Here is a 17,145-nt window from a genome sequence, read left to right as displayed (position 1 = left end):
CTATTCCAAAATAAATGTTCCTGAATTTAAAATTTTGATTGGAAGTTTTCGGTGTTTTTATATTTAAGTAGTGTCCAATAAAACAATAAAATTGTTTAGAGATTACGGATAAATAGTGCAATGTTTTTTTCTGTTTTTTATATAGAGAGATTGAATTGAAACAGGTTGTTTAAAGGATATAATATATCAAAGTTTGGAGCCTGTAATAAATTTCGAGAAGATCAAAATTGCGCAACCAGGCCCGAAAAATTGCCGAAAAATTAAAATTGCTAGAAAAGATGTAATCAGTACAAGCAAACCAATGCGGAGATTTTTATTAGAAAAAGGGGAGATTTTCAAAACTTTAAGAGACCAGGATCAACAAAACTATTCAAATTTAATTTTGGAGCAACATGGTTGGTGAAAATATTAATTACGTTTTAATAGCATAAACCCGCTGAAAATGTTTCACAAGTTGAAGAAAAGGTTTCAGAAGATCATTTCTACTCAATTTTAACGAATTTGACAATTAAAAGCAAATCTGTTCAAAATAGCTGAATTGTTGAACTCCCCATTTCACGGCTCAATTTTGAAAAGAGACGAAACCTTTTTCAGGCGAGTGAACACACTAAAATGAGTTTCAATTGACAATTCCTACAATGTATCTTAAGCCACTGTGACAGAAAGTGGCTCAAAATACAAAAAAAAAGATTTAAAATGTGGCAAAAAGTTTCCAAATGGAATTTTATTGTATCATTCTTGCGATTGACTTTCTTTTCTGTACATTCTCTCCTTATTGCAAAGTTTGTTTCATTGGCTTGATTAATTTCTTGTTTTTGTTAATTTATTGGATACGTGACACATTTCACGTGTGTATTTGACTTGTCTTGTTTAAGAGTGTATTGCAAAGGCTGGTTTTAGTTTTTGAGCATCATTTGAGCAACGCCAAAGGAAGCAGTGCATTTGAAATTTTTTTGTTTAGCGACAAACTAAGCAACTAATTTTTTGTAATTTCACCCTATGGTTAGTTTTGCAGTACAACGTTGAGAGCAGCAGCTTTGACAGTTTTTGTGATTTCCTTTGCCTGTGCCTTGGCGAGGATATTATTTCCTTCGTCATTTGGGAGTTATTTGACGGAATTTGTTTTGCGTGTTTTTCTTTTCGAAGTTTTTCTTAGTAGCCATTCTACAGAATTATACAAAGAAACTTCAGCCAAAAACTTTGCTTCTTCGTCTGATTAATAGCCGCCCTCATCTTCTCAGCCGGCTATTATAGCGCTCCTATTTTTTTTTACTTCGTCGAATAAAAAAATGTTTCGCTTTACCTCATTTTGCCGCCTTTTCAACATTTTGCGTGAAATCTTTTTTGAGTTTCTAGTTTCTAGTTTCTCAATTTTTTGAGATAAATTTGTTTGTGTTTTGGCTGGCATTGTTCAATTGATCTGCTGGTCAGATAAAGAACTTCTGAGTTTGTCATTCAATTCTTTGAATTGTTTTTCAGGACTTGTCCTGCTATGTTTTTTTACTTCGTCGAATAAAAAAATGTTTCGCTTTACCTCATTTTGCCGCCTTTTCAACATTTTGCGTGAAATCTTTTTGACTTCTCTAGGCTAGTTTCTCTCTTCTCTCATTCTGCTAAAAGTGATTTTGAACATCAGTTGCTCAGCAAAGCAATTCAAAATGAACAGAGTCAGTATAAAAAATTGAAGTCAGAAATAGAAACGGGATAAACCCATAAAGCCCAATTTTAGATGCCCGCTATTTGAACGTCGTTCCTATAAGTCTTATTTACCATCTCTAATGCTTATTGTTATTGATGGTAGCCCCTGTAGCCTCTCTTTAAAATAGAAGTATGTTCAACCACGAAATGCCATCAAAATAAATCGGACTTAAAAAAATGTTTTTGTACAAAAATCTTTTTTTTTCAATATCTTCTGTTATTTCAATCCCAATCATGCTTATTGGAATCAACGGCGGCTATTTTCCGGCAATCTGCCGGGTATGTTAATATTGTTTTGAAAACAAAATGTTTTTTATGGTTTGTACCATTTACGTGTTCATTATATGAGAAATTTGTCAAAACGCTTTTTACATTATGTTCCCATCATAGCATTTGGTGTTATTTTTTCCTTTGCATCTTTTGTCAATACCGTAAATCACACACTAAAAGCTACTTCCCTGTTGATTATCATTTTATTTAATTTTCGCTTTGGAAAAGACTCGACCGACAGCTTGTTGTTCCGACCCCCACTTTAGTTTGGAGGGAGGAACTATATACTCAACTGGGATTTTTTTCTGTCAATTTTTGTCGATCGATATATTCATCGTACAGAATTGTGAGTGGTATCATTCAAAAGCACGTACATTCTAGAATATGGAATTAAAAAGATTTTTTCGATTTTCGAAATTTGAACTTTTTTCATCAAAAATTGGCACAAAATATGCTTTTTTGGTCCATTTTGTTAAAGTTTGCCAGACGTAGTGACCTAGAAACCTTAACATAGACTCCCTAACCTCCAAAAGACCGCTAGCTGAATTTAGGCGCCCTATAAAAGTCTTCTGGAATTTATTTAATAATTGAAGAGTTTCACTCAACAATTGATCTTATTCGCAATCACTTGGAATACTTTGGCGGTTTGTTGGGCGTGCGGCAAAATCGGGTATAGGTTTGATATTATCACGTATTCCTAGAATCAGAAACTTTCAGTTTTTATTTTAGTGCTGCCTTCTCTCAAAAAATTTTGCTTTTGTTCTTTTAATGTTAACTATTGACAAAAATTTTTATTCACGGCTCCATTAATGAAATCTCCCACTTAAGGAAACATGAGGTTGAATGTAGATAGAGTCTGTTTTCAGAGAACCATAGGGTTTTAATGGCTTTGGGGAATTTATTTGTTTTAAGGAAATTTCAGTGATTTTTTTGAACTTGTCAGTTTCTTATAATATTTTAGTCAATTTTTGCGTATTCTCAGTAAATACAGGTCAAGCCTTCTTCCTTATAAAGTAAAATCTAATTTTTTGGCGGATTGTTTTAACGGAAGGTTTTCTTGCTTTTGGTACTACGAGTTTTCATACAAAATTTTATGATTTTTGTGCATAATTGCCCATTTTTGCTGTTGTTTTTGTTTCTTTGGTAAATTGTCACAATAGATAGCAGTCTAACTAAAAAAAGCTCTACAAAGTTTGGAATTGATTTTTTTTGTTCTCATTTCATATAGTTTTTAGGGCTGCGACACCATTTTCTTGCAGAATTTGGTTGAGTTTTTTATTTTTGCCCTCTGTTGTTAATTTTTGTTGTCGTATTCCAAATATTTGTTGATGAAAGGTCCCAGTGGCCAACTATAGATAAATCATCGAACTTAATAGCTGGTATCGGTAAATAGTTTATGGTTTTATTGATTTTAAATTTAAATTCCTAAAAAGAGAGTAATAGTGTTCTTCAACTTATCCCTTTTTGTTCAGTTTCAGGTTTTTTTTTCGTATTTCACAATGTTGTATCATTTTTGTAACTTCGCAATATTTAGAGATCTTTTTAATGTTGTGTTGAATCGAACAATAAATTCTCTGTTGTTTAAAAGTTTTGACTGACGTCTTCAGGGCTTAGACAATTTGCTTCAGAAGAATTTTGCGAAATTTAGTTACTTTTCATTTTTTGTGGTTCTTTTTGATGTCAGTTTTTGAGTCGTTTTACAAAAAGACTTCATGATGATCAAACGAGACGTAAATGAAGATCTTCAGTGCTCCTGGATTTTTTAAAATTATTTAATGGTTTCAACAACGTGGTTTCGTAGAAATTTGTGTGAAATTTTTTAGTTCAGCTTGTACTTAATGTTGTTTTTATTCTCATGATTTAGTCTCACTGATAACAGGCGCAATTAGTTTTTTCAAATAATTGCAAGACAAACTGTCTACTCTTATAGCGAAAGATTTTGTTGTCTATGAATTTTGAAAATATATGTTTTTTTTAAAAGATGTTTTTGAGAACAATAGATTTTTGAGAATTGCCAATCTTATTTCTCTTAACTTGTTAACTTGTAGCTTAGCATCTCCAATGACAGGTCACGTCATTTATCTATTGAAATACAATTTGCACTTCATAACGGTTTTATTTCCATCAAATGGGCTCTTTGCTTTTGCTTGGTTCAACCAGTTTTCATAAAAAATTCGTGATTTTTGCATATTTCCCCCTTTTTGTAGGTTTTTGTTTTCTTTTCACAGTGTTTCAATAATGGGCGCCATTTGATTCACATTTTTTTTCAATTAAATAAAACGTAATCGAAGATTTTCAATGTTTTCAATGAACAGCTTAATGTTAATTGGCTGGGACACCGTTTTCGTGCAAATTTTTTCGTGCGATTTTTTCCTTTTTGCCTGCATTGGTCGTTCTTTTTGCACTCGTTTGACATATCCTGGACAGAGAATGGTCTCAATCGCTCTCTGTTGAGATATAAAAGAATCTCTCAATGATTTCATTTGATGCATAATGTTTGTAATCAGTTCGAACTTTTTTCTTTTCAAAAAAGCAATGTTTTATTAAATTTTGCCCTTTTGCTCATTTCTTGTCGACTTGTTACCAAGTCGCATTGTGGATAAGTTCCATATTTTGTTCTAATGAAGTACAGTTTAACCGTCTTAGCATTAGTTTTATCTGATGCCATCTTGATTTGGTTATTAATGATTTTCAAAAAATGGACGAGTTTTGATTGTAATTAGTATTTGAAACTATTTGATTTTTACCGCCGTCTTTTCTGGTAGTCATATTATGGTAGTCACAGGTCTCATAGGCCCTCTAAGGTACATTGTTTTATTCATTTATTAGTTTGTTGAACGGCATGTTGCTGTGTTAATTTTTTTATCTCTTCCTCATTTGGTAGACAATTAAGTGAAAATGTAGATGAGCGGGGTCGGAACTTAATGTGCGAACGCACATTACCGAGCCTCCCTGTTAAAATTGTAAGATAAAATTTGTTTAAGAGAGAAAAATCGATTTAATTCGATGCAGCTGAGTGCTATGGGCGCCGTTAGAAATTTACGCTACGACCGGAAACAAACCAGTTAAACATAAGTAGTCTTTTAATTACTTTTGAATTTTCTTAACTTGAAAATTTTTGTGTCTGTTTTCCGCCGATTCTTTTGAAGTATCATGACCAAAAAAGTGTTTACAATAGATTGTTTTCTATTCAAAGACTGTAAAATCTGTTCACTGTGAAGAGAAGCAATGGTATGCATTTTTTTTATTGATTACCTGAAATCAAGTTTATACCAAAGTCGAGGTGCAATGGCATAATTTTTTTTAAGTTTTATGCTATTTCATTAATGAGATTATCAGCACCTTCGAAATTGCTGAAACAGCCTAAATTGCTTATTAAAAACGAATTGTTTTGATAATTGATGTGCTGTTTCGCGACCGTTTTCAGAGCTTTCAGATTTCCCCTTTTAGTGAAATTAGCCTCACTTAGTAAAAACAGCCTTTGAGAGCAATACTGAGCATCTGTGCTGAAATTAAATGCAAACGTAAACCAATACAATAGCGATACTTTTTCGCAGTCTTCAGTTGTTGCCATTGACTGGAGACCAAGAGTTGGCATGACGCTTGTTCTACTCTTGCATTTGGAATCACCAGGTATTTTGTCTATCGCAACCTAAGATATGAGACGATAAACGATTTCTTACTATCTTCTTTGCTGATAATGGATTATTGGATTATTGGCTTTGCCTGCTTCTCCGTGGTGCTCATTGTCTATTTTTTTGAGGAACAAAATAAAACATCATAATGTCTGTTTTTTTCAGGCTTCTGTTTTTTGTAACAGATTTTGATAGCTGAATGTCAGATTTGGGTGCCTTTGTGAAAACGAAGTTTTTTCTTGTGCTAAATTGGGTTCGCAATTTATCACAGATGGCACTGAAATCTCAAAAGTTCTTCGATTTGCAAGTCTGGTGATAGATTTAACATCGGTAACTAAAATTCCAGCGTATAAATTGTGGATACCTTTGGGATAATAGTGTTGAATAGTAGGGTTTTCGATCAATTGTAATATAAATGAAGAAAAAACAGAAAACTTGTCACCTAAGAAAAAAAACTTGCTTGACAGTTAAGAGACAGACAAACATCAAAAGAATATGAAAAACTAGAAATTTTTAACGAGTCCGGAGATACGCTAGGGCTTGTTGTTTTCAATGTCTTCCAAACAAAACTGAAATTCGCGCATGAATGCAGCACTCTTCTCAAAAAATGTTTCATTGATGCCTTCAGCTCAAAAGTTATGAAAAATCAATGCATATTGCATAATTTCACACTTTCTTAGAACTGTGTCTGAGCAAATATCTACAGAATAACTAATCTACAGAATAACAGAATTACGTTTGAACCTATACGAGACAAAAAGGCAAAGTTTTGGAAGTTTTAGGCACAATTACAAGAGTTTTGCTATCATTCCCGGAGCTTATGTAATGGAAATATATAAAACATCATATCTTTGCCGATATGTCTACATAAAAACTGTCTTGTCGCAGTTGACAGAACTTTTCATTTACAGGCTGGGAGCAACTTGTTTTGACTTACAAGCAACAAACATACATGCAACATTGCAAAAATTATGTTGGGAAGTTCGGTGTTAAAAATCAAATAAAAACGCCGAGCATTTCGTTTATTATATTAAATTGAAATAATTGCTATTAAATTGAAGGAATTGCGCTGGTCTATATTTTGTTCTGTCTAAATATTGAGCAACTTTAGTGTAGTTATTGCCCCCTCCTGCACGAGTACAATCGCGAAGGCCATGAGTACACTTGACACCCTCCAACTAATGAGCGAAGTTACATTAGAGTTGCACCCGCTGTAATGCTAAGGGGTCGCTAAACTGATAATGTTTCCGAGTTTATAGTATGAAGGTTTTAATCTTGTTTTAATTTTTTTTTGTTTTCCGTATCGGATAAAAAGACCGTATCAATTTGTTTTTGCTTTTTAGCTGTACAGTCATAGAGCACGTGCCATTCCGTTTTAAAGCATTTTTTAAAGTAAGGCTTGTGATTCGGTGGGTGCAATTGATATGCACCCTGTGGTGTGCACGAACGTAAAATATCCTTGCCTTTTTTGTACAAATGAAGCAATATTGTCATTGATAGATATCAATTTAAATCTGCTTGGTTATCAAAATTTTGATTACCCAGATGAAAATGAACAACAACAATAACAATTCGTTAGGGGGCACTTTTTAGAGTGTAATGACTTTTGGGACGCCCATTGATGTTGTATACTGACCGTACATGCGATTGACTTCTCCCCGAAATATTAGTTAACGAAGGAGTGTTATATATCTTATCTTTCCAATTTCCGACCGTTGTACTTCAATCTGCAGTTATTGTCACTCCCCGCTCATTGGATGAGAAGAAATTTTTGTAAAAGTTGTCAATATCCCCATTTAATCAGGTGATATCGATTCAATCTTAATCAGGTTTGTCGTTGTCGAAACTATTCTAATTTCTTGAGAATTTTGTTTCGTTAAATCTGACTTTCTCTTTTCCCTAATTTCTTAAAACTCAAATAAAACTCAAATTCCCTTTTCTCAAAACTTAAGGAAATTATAAGATTGGCGCGTTGTGTTGGTAAGATTTGTACAGTAATGCTAGATTATGGAAACGAAGTCTCGATGCTTCTCTTTTAACAGCATTAATGACGTTGCAACTCTGTGTTGAGCTAGTTTCCGGGATAATATGCCTGCTGGGGTATCAGTTAGTTATTGCCTGAATTTTTTCTCAAATGAACTTTGTATTATTAATTTGTGCGTGTTTTTGCCTGTCATTCTTAATTGACGAAAGAAACGGAATGAACCAATGAAGCCCGAGATTGTGCTGTTGAAAAGATGTGACGAAATCGCTTTGTGATGTGATTGATTATAGTTTTCTTAATTATCTAGATTTCAGTTTTTGACATTTTGAATTTCATCCCATGAGAATTTTTAAGGTTTTATTAGGGTTTTCAATTTTTCCTCTTGGAACTTGCCTGAATTGTTTGACAAATACTTATTGCCTCATCAACTTGCTGATTATCAAAGGTTTTCAATTTATCAAACGTTTTGATTTTATTGCAATTTTGTTTTTTTTTTGGCTTCTGGATACATAAATGATTCTTATTTTTTTGGTTTTTTATTTGGTAGATGTTCAAAAACTGAATGATGTCTCCACTTTTGTCCAACTTGTTTTTAGTTTGAAGGCACTTCCTCTGACATTATTCTGTTATGTTTTCCTCTGAGGATGCCATTGAGAACATGCGTTTTTGAGATATTGCTGGACCTCAGGCTATTACGGTGTTAACCTATGGCAACTTTGCATACATTTTTTGTATTTTTTTGAAAAAAATTGATGTACAGTGGGTGACCCGATTTCAAAATTGCACCCATTTCTCAATGCTAAATGGAATACTTGATTAATTTTTCTATGGGAGCTAGTTATAAAGTAGACTAGGTGTGTCAACTGGCCCATCTAGTGATTAATGGATTGGGTAAAATCAATTGAGCAGCGTCACAGTTGGTAGTTTTTATCAGAGCTGAACAAGTTAGTCATCAACCCGTATCACCATCAGCAGATAGCAGTAAAAAACAACATCACCAGAAGCAGCGGCGCTATCTTAATGCGTTGTTATCTGCAGTTGCAAATTGTTACACTGCGATCGAATAACATTAAATTTTTATTTCACCTCTCCCTCGCTTTTTGTTCGCGTTCTACCTTTAAAAAGAAATTCTGGCGTTGTAAAAATATTTTTATTTGAAAATTCAACTCTTTGGTAGTCGCAAATTCCGTCCCCTCGCTCTCACGCAAGTGTGTATGCATATGTTTTTGTATTGATTGTTATCCTTGAATAGGCGAACAATGGATAAATATGAGACATAAGCTCCATATGAAGGCTGAAAAGCATGAGTCATATTGCTGTTGTTGTTAAAAGGAATATCTCCATTTTAATACCATACTGACTGAAATAAACAGACGCACTTCCTTAAATGGCTCAGTTTGAATAGATTTGACTGACTCATAATTCGCCTTTAATCGTTATTATCTGCAAACTTATATATTTGCTTGCAACTTGGTGTTTTTGGTTCGACTTTTGCGTCTGCTTAACTAGACTTAGTAATTTTTTACTTATCGATTGCTAATACCATCGGTGATTGTTAATACCATCGGTCTGTCTCTGCTAAGCTCCGTTTTGGTCGACTCTAATCTGTTCAAACTTGTTTTGTTTTTAATCGCAACTCTCGGCTTAATTGGTTATTATTTGACCTGATTATTATGCTGAGGTGTTGTTTGTGAACTAAATGACCGCTGGCAATTTAGCCTGGCATCTTTGATTCAATTCTTTCATTAGGTTATCAAAGTTTTGGAAGCTTTTTTGGCTTTACAAGTGGGGTATAAAAGCCTCATTTAGAAAATTACAGTGCTTATTAATTGATTGGGCTAAATTGTATCTTGATCTTTCTTAAATAATTTGTTCAAGGTTTGCCCCGTTCAAAAAGTATTAGTTTGAAAAGTTTACGCAAAAATAGAAATTTAAACTGATTATTCTAAAATCCTGGATAAATTTTTAATCTGTAATACTAAACATTATTTACTTTTTCTGCGTTTATATCTGTAAAGTTGTGCCTTATTTAAATATTTATAGCGACGCTTTCTGAGTTGCTGTTATCTAGGTGAACAGAAATCCAAATCACGTGTCTTCTATTTATTACTAACGTTAACTAAGTGAAATATTAGAAGCAATTTCAAAAGTGACACAAGAGCTAGCGAGTTATTTAATTTGAATTCTTTTTCAAGCGTGGGGGCTATTACATTGCTCAAGTATTTAGTCAACACCTATTTTGGAATTATATTGATTATTTTTTGTTTTTATTACAACACCTCATTTCTAAATTAGTTCTCATATCGATCGTATTTGGAATTGACTTTTAATTAATAACAGCTAGTAACAGCGTCAGTTGACCGTTTCATTATTTGAACTTTCATTGTTCAGCTACATTTGTTTGTTTTTGGTTTGAAATTAAAATTGTGTGGCGTTAAAAATACTTGAGATTTTCCATTTTCACAAAATATCATACGTTTGTGAATATTTGCATTGAAGTTGGAGACGTTGAGCATTTTAAATAGCCTCTTTATGTTGGTACAATTTATATATGTTGGCAGATTTTTGTACGCTTTTTTATCGCTTCGTTTGTTCCTCTTTGGAACTGATCCGCAATACCATCTGAAATAGTGTCTTTAGAATTTTTACACGAGCTTAATTCAATTACACATTTTTGTTTGTTTATTTATTTGTTCCCGGTAAATAATAGGACGTTTTAAAAGCAGCAGCGTCTTCATTTTAGAGCTTGCAGCAATTTGCTAAATTGATTCTGCTATTTTTCTCCCATTGAAATGTAGCTTACCTTTAGCACGCCTTTTTAGAGAAAAAAAGATAAAATGCAACGGTTCTTAAGCCTGTGAGCTATTGTGGTGGTTATATTTAACACCCATACTTAGCCCGTAGTGAAATTACTCGATGAGTTTGTTTCCAATTTCGTAATTGAATTGCAAGAATTTATTTTGAAAACGTCCACTATGAATCCCTCCGATTATTGGGTCAAATCCGACCCAGCCTCGCCTTACTATTACTATTATCAAGTTGTGCCTCAAAATCAAAACCCCAATTATGTTTATTTTGACCCTGCTAGTCAACAACAGCCTCAACAAAAACAGCAACAGCAGAATTGTGCTAATAGCCAACAGCAACAGCATTTTATTAATAACCAACAACAACAACCAAATAAAAACAGGCCCGTTTTGAGGCGACAGCAAACTGTCATAGGGCTTAGGAATTCGCAGAAATTGATCCCTCCACCACCTCCCCCAAGGCGTCCCCAAGCCTCTGATAAAGTTTCTCAGAGTCGCGGATTACCTCGAACGAATAGTTTTTCAAACTCTAGTACGAGTGGTGTAGCTCCCTTGCAAGTTAGATCTACACAATCGAGCCATCAAAACGTTTACCAATCTCCTTTTTCTCCGCCTTATCAGAACAAAACAACCGATCGCCCAGTTTCGTCTCCTTGCTATCAGTCCTCGCCCAATCAGAGGCCTTTGCCAATGGTTAACTACCAAGTGATTGACAGATCACAAGTCGGATCTGTGACTTACCATTCTCAAAGCTCAATCAGTCCAATTGTTTACAGGGATTCTAATTATGGACCAGTGTATGGCTCAGTGGGCCATGCAGGGTACTTGAGCGAAGGGGCGGATATGATGCAGATGGGTAGTGCTCCTGCAACTGCTGCAGCAATGATGGGGTGCAAGATGCCCGGACCTGGTGGAACCAGACATCATCTCCAACCGATGATCCCTTCGTTGGGATCGTGCAACCAGGAGCAGAGGGTGTTCAAAGACGGCATTTCAGCTATCAAAGATTGTCTGCAGAGATCGGATATCAAGCTGGCGGAATCTGACAGGTTAGTTGATTAAATCGTCTGGTCAGTTTTTATTCGAAACCAGTTTTGCTAGCATGAACATTTGAGCTCCTTGTGATACATTTTTTTACATTGTTCGTGTAAAACTTTGAAACAAACGACGCAATCTAGATAGGAAAACTAATTATATGGTGAATTGAAGCTGTTATTTCCCAGAAAATTACAGCTTAGACTTGATTGGTATGATTTGCTGACATGTGTTTGAACATTTTCCAAAAGCCGCTACTTTGTTCAAAAAGTTACTAGGTCAGTGGTATTCAAAATTGGTTCTACATTTGAAGTTCTTAGGAGTTTGATAGTTTTCCCGTTTTAGCGAAGGCGACGTTGACTCTGTGACCTCCAACATCAGTGACCTTGTGAATGACCTGAGCAGTGACATCTCGGCTAACATCACATCGCCCCTGGACAAGTCCAAGACTAACATTAACTCAACGACTACAAGTGCTCACGCATCGCCTGCTAACCATGCTGCTTCGAAACCACTGCAAGATTTGAACTATGACGGGTCCAATGACAGGACGCACTTAAATGGTCAAGGTTTGTTGTTGCTTTCCTGCTTTTTCGGGTTGAACCACATGCCACTTGTGTTATACTCAATTTATACTTGGAAATTTAACATGCAACAGTTCAGTTCCATGTCATTCTTGGTTGAGGATTAAAAAACAAATTAGAAAAACATAAAGAATGGTCAGTTATTGCTTCATTTTGTGCGGGGCAATGTACTGTACTGTATATTCTTGACACTTAACTCTTCTAATATTTTGTTTTCTAGTTTTGCTCATGAGGATTATTTTATTTAGACCCTAATTCAGTTGTTCACGTACCTCCAATGACCCACCCAATGCGAGCTTCCAAGAAAACAGCAATTGTACAACCACAACAACACGCTAATCGTAGTGAAGAAACCCAACAAATAAACACTCCTCAAAACACAAACGAGTTGACAGAAATCAACTGTGAAAAAGTCAATGAAGAGTTCTCGATGTATTCATCTTCAGAATCATCGCCTCAGTTATCGAACAATAAGAACCACGATAGCAGATCAAACGCAACGATAAAACGATGTCCGAACTCCAAATTACAGCCTCTGGTTCCATCCCAAGACTCGAAAGGAATTCAAAGTCATGATAGTTCGGCATTCACGAATCCTGATCCATCCAAGATGACGTCAGATATTTTGGCCCATTCTCAATCGCAACAGCCTTTGACAGGACAAGTAAGAGGAAATGTGTTCCGGCTTAGCAGTGTGAGTAGTGTCGTCTCTGAGGAACACGAAGACGCGAGATCCGACGACTGTCAGCGTCACTCGGGTGGAAGTTTCCAGAACTCAGAACTGGTGAACTCTAATGAGTCACTGACTGTTTTGCATAGTCGAAACCAAGCTATTAATAGCAACGTTTCGGCTATCAACCTGAATCAAGTCGCGAACCTTAGCCACCATCAAGCAAACTTACTGCAGCAATCTAACACAACCCCAATTATGAACCCCAAAGCCAGTGGGAGTCTGATCTCAAATAAAAAGGCAGTTCCTGCAATCCATGCAGAATCAGATGTGGAGTGGGAAACAGCGAGCATGGCTTCCCAACGAAGCTCAACTTTAATGATGACATCGAACGATAAAAGTTGTTTCTCCGATACGGAAGATATCACTGGGCGTCGTGATCACGGACAGGCGAACCTCCGAAGAATGCTGGAAACCCGTGCGGCTCAAATGAACAATCAACAAAGCCGGAAACCCAGTGCTGGCAGTGAGTACCTCGAGTCCTCGTTCGCATTGATGGACATCCGGAACCTTAGAGAGCGTCTGGCAAATCCGCACAATATTGACACTCAAAGTGACTACGGTGGCTCTGGACTATCATCCACATTGTCACGATCCAAAAGTGGCAAGTTGGGCTCAAGAATTGACAGCCAGATAGAGGGCGACAGTCCGATTGAAAAAATGACACTTCTAGGCACGATATCACCGGGAACACAAAGTATTGACAATGCCAGAGGTGCACAGAACAAGCATTACACGCAGTTGCCTCTGACCCAGGAGTTACTGAACAAAGCAGCTGGGTTGAACTCATGTGTTTCACCGTCCTCTATCTCAACGTGTAGTGGCGCTAACAATAATATCCATAGTCATAACTTGAGTGTGGAGACGAACAGCAATAGACTGAGTGCAATGTCTGACTACAACCCCAGATCCTACACAGCTAACTCATCCGCAATGAACACGCCTGTGCTAGGTGAGAAGCTTGGTATGTTTTGCTACAGTCTGACAAAGAGTAACTTTTTCCTTTATTGAGTTGCCAGTCTTTGAGCTAAGAGTTATAAAGCCCCAGGTGTCCGAATGAAATGCGTCTAGTTATCCTGAAATATAGAATCATTCGGACTAAAATAGTTTTCAAAGGATGTGCTTTTAAAATTGATTAACAGAGAAAACCAATATGCCATTCCAAAAACTATTACGTAACGTTTCACTAAAAGTTTCATGAACTTGTTAATCATGATTTTTTTTAAAAAAAGTTAGAGGACAGTTTAAGATGGATATACTTCGAGGTCTGTCAAACTTTTGTCAGCGTAGGGATCGCAGATAAATTAATTGTTCTCAGCAAGATAAAGATTTTAACAGAACTCGTTATATAGGTTACTTGACATCTGGAACTCGCCATTTGTCGCTTTTCATACAACAACTTCAATTCATGCTTGTTTATTTAGGTATGAAGCATTCGAGAAGTGGCAGCTCCACTGGACTCTTCCAGGCAGCCACAGCCACTGGCTCTTCTAAGGGCTCCTCCTCCCACCATGGAAGCACCCTCCCTCCAGAACTGACCCTGAACTCAACCTGCAACCCCCTGGGTGAGCTGGCCAGTCTTGGCTGCAGCGACAGTTAGTCTCATTTGTAGCAACACGCTTAGATCATAGACGTTGTCACTCTTTTTAGTTGAATCTTTTTTGAAGTAGAGATTGTCACACTTTTAGTTAATTATTAGGATCTTTTTCGTTTGTGCCCCCCCCCCCCCCCCCCAAGTACGCTATGCACCCCGATTTGCAGCGCACGTGTTATTACATAGTAGATCAATTTCTAAAAATAAAATATGGCACGTGCCTCTGGGGTTGCAAATAATTTGTACCCACTGAGCTTTCAAACGGAAAAGATCCAATTATTTTCAAACGGTAGATATTTGCATCTTTAAATGTTAGTTAATGGCACTATGTTTGTTAAATAAATAGTAAATGTTACCACTTTTAGTTGAGCTTTTCACATGGTAGCTATTGTGTCTTTTTTTATTGTACAGTGTATACATTGTACTCTATAGCATCGACCATAGATAGAATAGCTTAATTAATTCCTCGTCAACTGTCAAATTCGTCACGTGAACATGTAGAGACAAAAATTGGGATTGATTGATAAAAGTACCAACTTAATATTAATGTTATGCCAGGTGCACAGAATGTAGTCCTTAATTAAAAATTGAAATAGAATTGAAGAGACAGCAGAACCTTTAAAATAAGTTTAAGGCATTTATCGTTTAGATTCCATGTCTGTTGTTAAGTTGCAGTATGATCTGAAAATGAAAATGGATATGTTTCAGATTTCTTCTGTGGATCAAACATGTCACTCAACTCAGCCTCTTCATTCGAGTCCGCTAATGTTAGTTAAAGAATCAACAATTTGAGAGTAATTCATAACCTCGGATGGGATCATGGATTTGTTATGATTTCAGGTTGAGAATCAGAACATGGCAGAGACTATTCGAAGACTGAAGAACGAGCTGTTAATGTCCAATGAGAAAGTCAACAGACTCACTACTCACATCATATGCAATGTAAGTGAACCCAATTCTACAACCACTTACTTAGAACTCTGTAAATGTGTTTTTGCATGCTTTTTTGAACGCAGAACTTTTAAATCTCTTTCTTGAATCTAACTTCAAGTCTTTTTAGCTTAAAATCTTCAAAATTTTGATCAACATTTGAAACAAGGATTTTTCTTATCCTCATTTTTCTTATCCTTGTTCAGTAAATTTGAAATGTTCCAGGCTCAAACGGTAGCCAGTTTTGAGAAGACGCTGAGCAACTTGAACCAGAAGTTGTCCAATATATTTCCTGATGGCAGTGAGTCAACTGCCAACGAAATAGAGAACCTCAAGAACCTAATTGAAGAGTTGAAAGTGAACCAAAAGCCTGAGCTGCTAAGTTCGAGCCAGAAAGAATTACGGGATCCGACTGCTGTATCGAAAGGTCGCGAGTCACATGTCAGAGCAAACTCTCTAGATGCCGGATGTTTGCTATCTTCCGATTCCAAAATTGATGATGTTATTGACGAAGTACCAGGAGGTGCGGACGAAACTGATAAGGCGCCTTCTGATGAAACGGTTCACAGAGACAACTCGAGTCCGATTGGTGGTCAGTCTATGGGTGCTGGGGATAAAATGAGCGATAAGAAAGTGAAGAAAAATTGGGTTAGTTGTGATAGGATTTTGGACATCAAGCAATTTTGTTATTGGTGACAAATTACGTAGCATTTTGTAATTTTTACCGAATTTCAAGTTAATGGGAAACTTTCAAAATACTTTTTGGGGACAGTTTGAACTTCTCAGCTGAACTGAATTATCAGCTAAGCTAATACAAAACGTCATAGAAACGGAGCTCGAAATGTAGACATGCTTCTGTGAGCCGATCTATGATTTTTTATGATTAACCAATCGGCTCACAAAAGCCTGTCTACATTAAGAGTTAATCATAAAAAAATAAAATTTTATTTGTTTTAGCTACGGAGTACGTTCAAAATCGGGCGTAAGAAGAGTCCAATAGGAGGACCTGTAGCGGGCGGATCTCTAAGCTGTGCCTCGGATGCGGAAGATAGCTCCAGTCAAAATGGCGGTTCCAACCCCGCCTCCCCTTTCCATCCTTGTCCCCCACCCCCTGCAGTACACGGGATAGATCCAGCATTGAGGCAACTGGCGACTGCTTCTCAGATTGTGACGTCACCAATGCACCATTTCAATTCAGCTCTGGCTTCCGCGTCTCCCGGAGACAGTGCATCGCTGCCTAGGTGAGTTTCTGAGCAATATTTTGAGAAACTATATCCGGATGACCGAAGTGTGCATAGTGCACAGGGCAGAGTTCAAATTTGGAAGCACTAGCTTGAAACGATAGAGGATGCTTATCAATGGTTTCTAACATTTGAATGCTAGTACACTTCTTATAGCTGGGTCTGAGTTCGCAAAATTACATTGCTGAAACTTGCTTGCTTTACGAAACACTTAAAAGCTTTGAGAAGAGAATCGTTGGAGTTAGTTGTTTTGTTGGGTTATCAAATATGCTGTGAACGGGCCGTCAAATTTCACGCGAGAAATTATATAACAGTGCATGGCATATTATCATGTGACTTTTGTGTGTACAGGTACTTATCCCGGTACGTCAAGTTAGGTTTGCGTTGTATTAATTAATCAATAGAGAAGATCAATAGATTGAAATGACATTATTAATAGATTGAAATGATATTTTTAATAGATGGAAATGACAATTTTAATAGATTGAAATGACAATTTTAATAGTTTGAAATGACCATGTAAGCATGAGTACTTGTTAAGTGTGCTTATAGCTGCGAAGCTGTAAGCTGAGCGGAGCTATATTGCGGTGCTCTTGGTTTTTTTACAATTCAAAGGATTTGAATTGTATTGGGGCGC

The 17,145-nt window shown here is 36.3% G+C and overlaps 1 protein-coding gene across 7 annotated transcripts in view; it reads left to right on the top strand.

Annotated features, from left to right (window-relative positions):
* The window catches only part of LOC142356889 (uncharacterized), a 118,284-nt gene that overhangs the window by 93,341 nt on the left and 7,798 nt on the right, over positions 1 to 17,145 (top strand). For 4 of the 7 annotated variants that reach the window (XM_075408683.1, XM_075408655.1, XM_075408674.1 and 1 more), the window contains exons 10-18: positions 11,171 to 11,443; positions 11,775 to 11,998; positions 12,262 to 13,707; positions 14,168 to 14,338; positions 15,046 to 15,104; positions 15,178 to 15,279; positions 15,493 to 15,915; positions 16,225 to 16,508; positions 16,860 to 16,871. In XM_075408683.1, coding sequence (XP_075264798.1) covers positions 11,171 to 11,443; positions 11,775 to 11,998; positions 12,262 to 13,707; positions 14,168 to 14,338; positions 15,046 to 15,104; positions 15,178 to 15,279; positions 15,493 to 15,915; positions 16,225 to 16,508; positions 16,860 to 16,871 — 2,994 coding nt within the window. The remainder of the gene's footprint in view (positions 1 to 11,170; positions 11,444 to 11,774; positions 11,999 to 12,261; positions 13,708 to 14,167; positions 14,339 to 15,045; positions 15,105 to 15,177; positions 15,280 to 15,492; positions 15,916 to 16,224; positions 16,509 to 16,859; positions 16,872 to 17,145) is intronic. The other 3 variants (XM_075408669.1, XM_075408659.1, XM_075408663.1) reach the window with 3 other exon arrangements.

The sequence above is a fragment of the Convolutriloba macropyga genome, chromosome 2 (genome assembly GCF_964194025.1).
Source record: "Convolutriloba macropyga chromosome 2, txConMacr16.3, whole genome shotgun sequence".
Classification (NCBI taxonomy): Eukaryota; Metazoa; Xenacoelomorpha; order Acoela; family Convolutidae; genus Convolutriloba; species Convolutriloba macropyga.
This window is presented reverse-complemented; position numbering and strand designations above follow the sequence as displayed.